This window comes from Lucilia sericata, unplaced genomic scaffold (genome assembly GCF_015586225.1).
Source record: "Lucilia sericata isolate MDLA Ls3-8-SP2 unplaced genomic scaffold, ASM1558622v1 Contig001329F_arrow, whole genome shotgun sequence".
NCBI lineage: Eukaryota > Metazoa > Arthropoda > Insecta > Diptera > Calliphoridae > Lucilia > Lucilia sericata.
This window is the reverse complement of record NW_023995274.1, coordinates 45,690-52,500: the sequence shown is the minus strand read 5'-3', so window position 1 is coordinate 52,500 and position 6,811 is coordinate 45,690. Positions and strand designations below refer to the sequence as shown.

The window sequence follows — 6,811 nt, the reverse complement described above, 5'->3', positions numbered from 1 at the left end:
AATATATTGTTATAAACAATTTCATCAGGCGAAATTTTTTTTTGTAATTTTAAGGATTTTTTATCCGAAAATAAAAATCGAACAACTTAATAAAGGTCCAATATTTGATAAATTAAAAATGAAAATAATATGGAATAGTTAAAAAAATAATTTTAAAATGTTAAATTAAAAAACAATGAGAAAATATTAGAAACCTAAAAATCAATAAAAACATAAAGCTAGAAGAACAAAGCTAAAAAAGGAAGATAAGAACGTATATTTTAATTCATAAGTAATTGGGCCATTAAATTATTATCATCTGCGGCTGAAGAGGAGGCAGCATGCAGACCAGGTCCACTTTCTAAAAATTCACGCAACTCATTTTCCAAATCACCACCAGCTGTAGCCGAAACATCTTCGTCTATGTCCATGGCGAGAGTAGAAGACAGATTGTTGCTGCTTTCCTGTTGAGCTGCAGCAGTAGAAGAGGAGGAGGGAAGGGTTTGTGTAAAAGGTATATTGGGCATGGATACCGGTTGTTGTATAAGAGCAGGCACCTGTAAACGTTGCTGAGGTTCTGGTGGTGGTGGTAAACCAACTGTAAAAGAAAGTAATAATTGCTATAAATCAATTTAACAAAAATTTAAGAATTATTATTACCAAATGATAGTCCCATGGCTTTTCTTAAAGCATAAGGATCTGTTACTGCCGAGGGAGGCAGTTTCTTAACCACATCAGTCAATTGCTGTGTTATTTGCTGCGCTAATTGAGTTTCTTCTTGTGAGGGACCCTGCACTAGACCCAAATGATGTGGCAATGGCTGAGACAAACGTTCATGTTGTGTATTCCTTAGTTTATCAATCAAGTTCAAATTATTACTCAAATGTTCCTGCAGTCTTCGTGTCAATTCGAAATTCTTCATTTCTTTTTCTATATCATCCAAAAAGTCCACTTTTATGCCTAAATCATCTAAGGTGCGCAGACGATTGAAATCTATGCGAGTATTTTTATACTTTTCATATTCCCTTTCGATTTCAGCACGAGTTTCCACACTGGCCGAACTGTCTACAACTGGACCGCTATTGTTGAAACATTTGAGGGCCTCTTGTTGTTCGTAGTTTTGTAATTGTAAATCGCACAGTTCTTGCATGCCCTTGGAATGTTCACCATTTGTTAAGATATCTAGTAGACCATTGGCTAACATGGTAGCATAGGAGGAATCTTTAGTGAATTGCAAAATACTTTCGGCATACTCAGTACTGGTAGCATCACCATAAGTTTCCAATACCAATTGGGTCTCATCCTTATTGAGGGTAGAGAAACGTGAATCGAATGTGGGAGCGAAAGAGGCAAAGGGGCCATAGTTTAGGGGTTTCACCAATTTGGCCTCATTACGTTTGTCTTCGCGGTATCCCTGCACTTGACCAGAGCCTTTCTTAAGTTTACCCACCAAATCACCCAGTGACACGACCTTTTCGGGTCCCTCATTTTCATCTTTGGTGAGTAAATTCAACGACGTAGAACCATCTTTATTTTGTCTTAGGAAACCCATTTTATGGGCCTTTTCCTTGGCCGACAAACGTTTTTTGGCAGCTTGAGCAGCGCCTTGCACTTGAGCCAAAATCTCTTCTGAAGTCAAATCATCCACATAGGGAGCAAAGCGTGTCTTGGGTTGATTTTCTAAACGTATGGCTTTACGTTTTCTCTCCTCTTCAAGCTGGGCCTGAGTCATAGGTTCCTCAGTGCCGGTTGATGCTCCCTCATCAGCCGAATCCGCCATGGCATGATGATCATAAGCTGGAAAATCTCCATGATTTTGTACTAATTCGAATCCCAGCTCCTTGGCCGTAAGTTCTCGCATATAACCCGATAAAGGCTTAAGACTTCTCATCAAACTATCAGGTGCCAAGTGTTTCATACCCACCTGAAGTAAGCGCTTAGCTGCCTTATGATATACGGTGTCCACATGATTGTAACGTATTGCATTGTCACACATCAAACGAAAGTCGTCGGTGAATTCTGTCAAGGTACTATAATCATTATCATCGATTTTTTGTCTTATCGTAGAGAAATCCATGGGTCTACTGATGATTTTGGAATACCCAGGGGCAATATCATCGGTTACAGGCCAAGCAAAGAACTGATGAGGATCACGTTTTTCCAAAATACGTAATAGATGTTCTAGCAGTTTATTTAGTGGAGATTTTTGTTGTTTCAACTTCAATACACAGGTGCGAGGTTCACGTCCCGATTCACTCGATGAACTAGGAGTTTTGGGTGCTTCCAATTGTTTAGGTGTTAAAGCTGACAAAGAACCGCCCGCACCGCCTGGTGTAGAAGCAGGAGTAGACGGCGAGGGTGATGGTATCATTAACTAGGAAATACATAAAAAATTAATTTTAGTTATTTTTATATGGGATAACATTTTAATATTTACCTCCGCCAAAGGTTTCGTAGGACTAATACCTCCTATACTAGTGGCTGGACTTCCTGCAACATGTACACTACCCACCTCTCCACCAGCACCGGCAATACTACCACTAGATGCCGGTCCCATCGATATACTTTGTATTGATGACGGCGAGGGTGAGGCCACCATGGTATCATCCGTCTTAATGGGTACAATTGGTTTAGAGACTGGCCTGCATGAAGGCGAATTGTCTGTAGTCATATTTGCATAGAAGAGAATATTTTCCGGCAAAGGTTGCGAATTGTCATCATCCATAAAACTAAAACCATCTTGACTACTGTCACCGTCAGCCGTCAAAGCAATATTTGAAGGCGGCCCTGCCGCCGCTATCTTAGGACTACGTTGTATTTGAAATGAGGAACAACCCGGCAAAGACTGTGAATCCTGACTGGCTATCAAAGTTAAATCTTCAATATGTTCTACCGATGACGCCTCTCGTCTAGGACTTTCACTAATATGACGTTCACCCTTGTCACGTTTCTTTTCCTTGTGATGTTTGTGTTTCTTCTCACGATCTTTTTTCTTCTTCTTTTTCTTGGATTTCTTGTGTTTTTCACGGTATTCCTCCATATCTTCCAGCATTAAGGGGCTGCTGCACATAGCCTCCGCAGCCGTAGGAGGTCCGGCTACCGTAGATGTTAGGGAACAACCATCGCCTGAATATTCGGGTGTGCTATTGGGTCCTACTTTAAGTATCAACTTTAAACCTCTTTGCAAATTAGAGGGATCGGTATTGTGGCTGTATTCTGTATTAATAGTTATGAAGAAACACAAACAACAACATAAAATTAGCAAATATCTTGGCAAGTCAGTGTCATTTGCGGCTTTTACTCACCTTCATATTTTTCCCTTCTTTCCAATTTGTGCTTTTTATGTTTCTTCGAAGAACCCATTATGTATTATCAATTATGAAATATTAAATTTATGTGTATTTTTCTTTAGTTTCTAAATTTTTATAAAATTTTAAATTTTTTTCACAAAGCAAGCAATTATTTTAATGACGCTACAAGCGACAGTGTTGTTAATTTTGCTATTTTATCGAAGCATTTAGCGATTTTGATAACAATTGTTTTCAAAATCGCTACAAGAACAGTGACAGTCATTTGACTAGCACTACTGATGGATATATCTATCATTGCGTAGAACAAAGTTTCTGAAGGGCAATATGTAAAGAGTGATGGAAACGTGATTTTCAACTATAACTTTAATACATATTCAGATTAAGGGCCCTTCAGACGATCATACTTTACGTACGACAAGTCTAATGAAATTCCATCCGTATGACAAAAAAAGAGAAAAGTAGTGTAATTTATATTTTTGTGTTTAGACGATTGGTATAAAATAATAACAAAGTAAGATGGAAACAGCTGTTTAATTTTTTTGTATGTGTTTACATAAAAATACATCCCTGATCTAATGCGACCAAAATGTTTAACTTTGACCCCTTCCAACTCCGGCAGTTCTTTACCGATAGAGCTGAAAATTTGTGCCTGGCCTATTAGTCAATAGTTAGAAGTTGGGTCACTTGACACGAAATTGACCACATATATTTTTCGTCCTTATTAAATTCTAAGATAATCTGGGAAAGTGGGTTCAAAATACGATTGAGTCGAAGCGAAACAAGACAAGATACAAACGCATGTATAGCAATGAAATTCGAACACTCGTTAGTAGGGTTCTATAGTTGAAACGAAAAGTCGACTTTTCGACTTTTTTCATTTAGTTAAAAGTCGACTTTTCGACTTTTTGCATTTTATGAAAAGTCGATTTTTCGACTTCTTTCATTTGAATAAAAGTCGACTTTTAGACTTTTCGACTATAACTATTTTATAAATAGTCGACTTTTTCCGACTTTTTTCGACTTTTCGATTTTTTGACTATTTTCGACTTCTTTCTACTTTTTTCAGACTATTTTTTGACTTTTTTCGAGTTTTTCCGACTATTTTAGAGTTTTTGAGTTTTTTTTTTCCACTTTTTTAAAATTTTTGACTATTTTTGACTTGTTTCTACAATTTTCGATTTTTCGACTTTGCGACTTTTTTCGACTTTTTACGACTTTTCGACTTTTTCCGACTTTTCGACTTTTTTCGACTTTTTACGACTTTTCGACTTTTTTCGACTTTTATTCACAAAGTCGATTTTTTCGACTTTTTTCACAGACGATAGTCGAGTTATCGACTTTTTTGGAACAAAATAGTCGACTTCGACTTTTCGACTTTTTTCGACAAAAAGTCGATTGTTCGATTATTCGAAAGTCGATTTATAGAACCCTACTCGTTAGCAGCCCACGGTTGGAAAGCGCGTTAATTTGAATATATATATGAGGCGAAACATATACATTGAACGTTTAACAAAGTTTAACGCCGTTCAAAAATCAATGAGCGGCTGATTATTATATAAAAGAAAACATTTTTAAATTAAAATAAATTCATATTATATTGCAAAATTCTGTAAATTTAGCAAAAGTGTTCTGTAAATTTTTATAAAATATGGCGTCGTCTTAAGCAGACGACGGCGGCTTTGACATTCTGTTTGGCGGCTAGGCTTAGTCGGCTTTAAGCCGAATCAATTGAGCGCGATGGAATAATTTGGATTTTTGTGGTAATTCTAGCGATTTTTTAGCAGGGTTCGTAAAATTACTTTTGAAAATATCATACAATAGAGTTTTTCCATATAATTTAAAAATTATTTAACTGCAAAAAACGATTTTGGTTTTTTAACAAAAATTCGATTATTCGATAGAGGATTTTTACCAACATACATATTCGTAACAAAAAAACAATGAAAGTGGGATTTTCAAACTTTTCTTGAACACGAAACCGTTTAAGACACAAAAAATCAAATTTTGAGTTTACATATCCCAAACATTATTTATTTACTCGGAATTTTTACTTTTTCTAAACATTTCTTACAATTTTTAGTTCCCGTCAGGCCATGACATTCACAATAAGTCTTTTTATTTTCCAAATGTTTCAAGGAGTTATTCACACGATGCTGTATATCGTCCAAGCAATGTCGTAATGCGAATATATCCTGTGCTATAGATTGACCATCTTGTTTGATCAGTTGCTGTTCTTCCAACATATTTTGTAATTCGCTTTGTCGTTTTAACGCATCAACAATTCTCTTATGATTTTCAAAATTATTAAAATTTACGGTTGTAGATTTATGTACCCATTTCTTTTCTTTATTGCTACGTAAAACTTTTAAGCGAGGTATACTTAAATTTCGTAATTCAAAACTTTCCCAGGAATTAATTTGATCTTCGGTAGGTTTTAAAGGTGTCAGTTGTTTTTCTTGAGTGATCTTCTCATGGGATTTCTTTTTGATCGCTTTTGCTTTCAATTTGTGTGGTGATGACTGATATTCAAAATTTTTCAATTCAATATTTTCCGAGGGAATTATTTGATTTTCGTTGGGTTTTAGTGGAGCTAGTTGTTTTTCTTGAGTGATCTTTTCATTAGATTTTTTTGTGATCGCTTTCGCTTTTAATTTATGCGGTGAAGACTGACGTTCTATAAAAGATAGATATTGAATTAAAAAATTAAATTTGAAAATTAAATCTTAATATAAATGGACATCTTTTTGGAAACTTTGAAATTTTATTTTACCTCTTAATTTTTCATGTACATGGTATACAATATCATTTATTTTTCCAGCTAAATTATGACGTTCCTGTGCTTCTTTTATTTTAGCAGTATATCTTTCCTGTTCATAGAAATCCTCGGTATTGACTTGAGTAATATGGAAAAACTTATTTTCTTGATGTCCTAGAATATTTTTATTAACCATTTGGGTAAAATTTAAACGGTTCATGATTTTACACTTTTTTTAATATTTATAAGATTATTTTTATTTAAATTTTATTAAAAATTTAGCTACTTCATCCAAATATTAAGATTTTAAATTATATTTAATAATTATAAATTTTAGAAAATAAATTTTGTTATTTTTTTAATTTAAGTTATTATGCCAAATATTTTAATAAAATGTCGATATATTTTTGAAACTATAATTTTGTTATTAATGCATAGGTATGGGAAAAATATCGATTTATTTAGAAATTTTAAGGTCCTTATTCAGAATGTAGATTTTTTTATAAAAAATACTCCAAAAACTGAATGATTTTCATATAAAATGTTAAAAATTGTTTTCTTTTCTTTTCTTAGAATACGGTCCAAGGACTTTCCAAAAAACGTGAAAAAACCGTTCTATAACGATCTGTGATAAGAAATATGCTTACCCCCTTATTCACAAACAAAATTTTTATTTTATAAACAGTTTATAAATTAGATTTTGTATGGAAATTTTGTTTTATAAACCTTTTATAAAATAAAATGTTGTTTGTGAATAAGGGGGATA

At 34.2% G+C, this 6,811-nt stretch overlaps 2 protein-coding genes across 2 annotated transcripts in view; both read right to left on the bottom strand.

Moving 5' to 3' along the window:
- LOC119610975 (bromodomain-containing protein 7) overlaps nucleotides 1–3,484 on the bottom strand; it is a 3,525-nt gene extending 41 nt beyond the window's left edge. Inside the window, exons 1-4 of the mRNA XM_037966416.1 lie at nucleotides 3,285–3,484; nucleotides 2,417–3,195; nucleotides 640–2,353; nucleotides 1–577 (exon numbers count right to left, since the gene is read on the bottom strand). The exon at nucleotides 1–577 is cut by the window's left edge and continues 41 nt beyond it. Of these exons, the coding sequence (XP_037822344.1) occupies nucleotides 261–577; nucleotides 640–2,353; nucleotides 2,417–3,195; nucleotides 3,285–3,342 (2,868 nt within the window). The 5' untranslated portion in view covers nucleotides 3,343–3,484 and the 3' untranslated portion in view covers nucleotides 1–260. The remainder of the gene's footprint in view (nucleotides 578–639; nucleotides 2,354–2,416; nucleotides 3,196–3,284) is intronic.
- Nucleotides 3,485–5,071: 1,587 nt separating this feature from the next.
- On the bottom strand, nucleotides 5,072–6,405 carry LOC119610976. The gene is made up of 2 exons (XM_037966417.1): nucleotides 6,061–6,405; nucleotides 5,072–5,964 (listed from the first exon to the last, which is right to left on the bottom strand). Exons 1-2 carry the CDS (start codon nucleotides 6,263–6,265, stop codon nucleotides 5,321–5,323), a joined length of 849 nt encoding a protein of 282 aa, XP_037822345.1. The 5' UTR covers nucleotides 6,266–6,405; the 3' UTR covers nucleotides 5,072–5,320.
- Between the last annotated feature and the right edge of the window lie 406 nt (nucleotides 6,406–6,811).

Bases quoted from the DNA above. Each gene is read 5' to 3' on its own strand.
- LOC119610976 (XM_037966417.1), bottom strand. From the start codon at position 6,265: ATGAACCGTTTAAATTTTACCCAAATGGTTAATAAAAATATTCTAGGA. The intron at 5,965-6,060 runs GTAAAATAAAAT...TATCTTTTATAG, and splicing joins TGTACATGAAAAATTAAGAG to AACGTCAGTCTTCACCGCAT.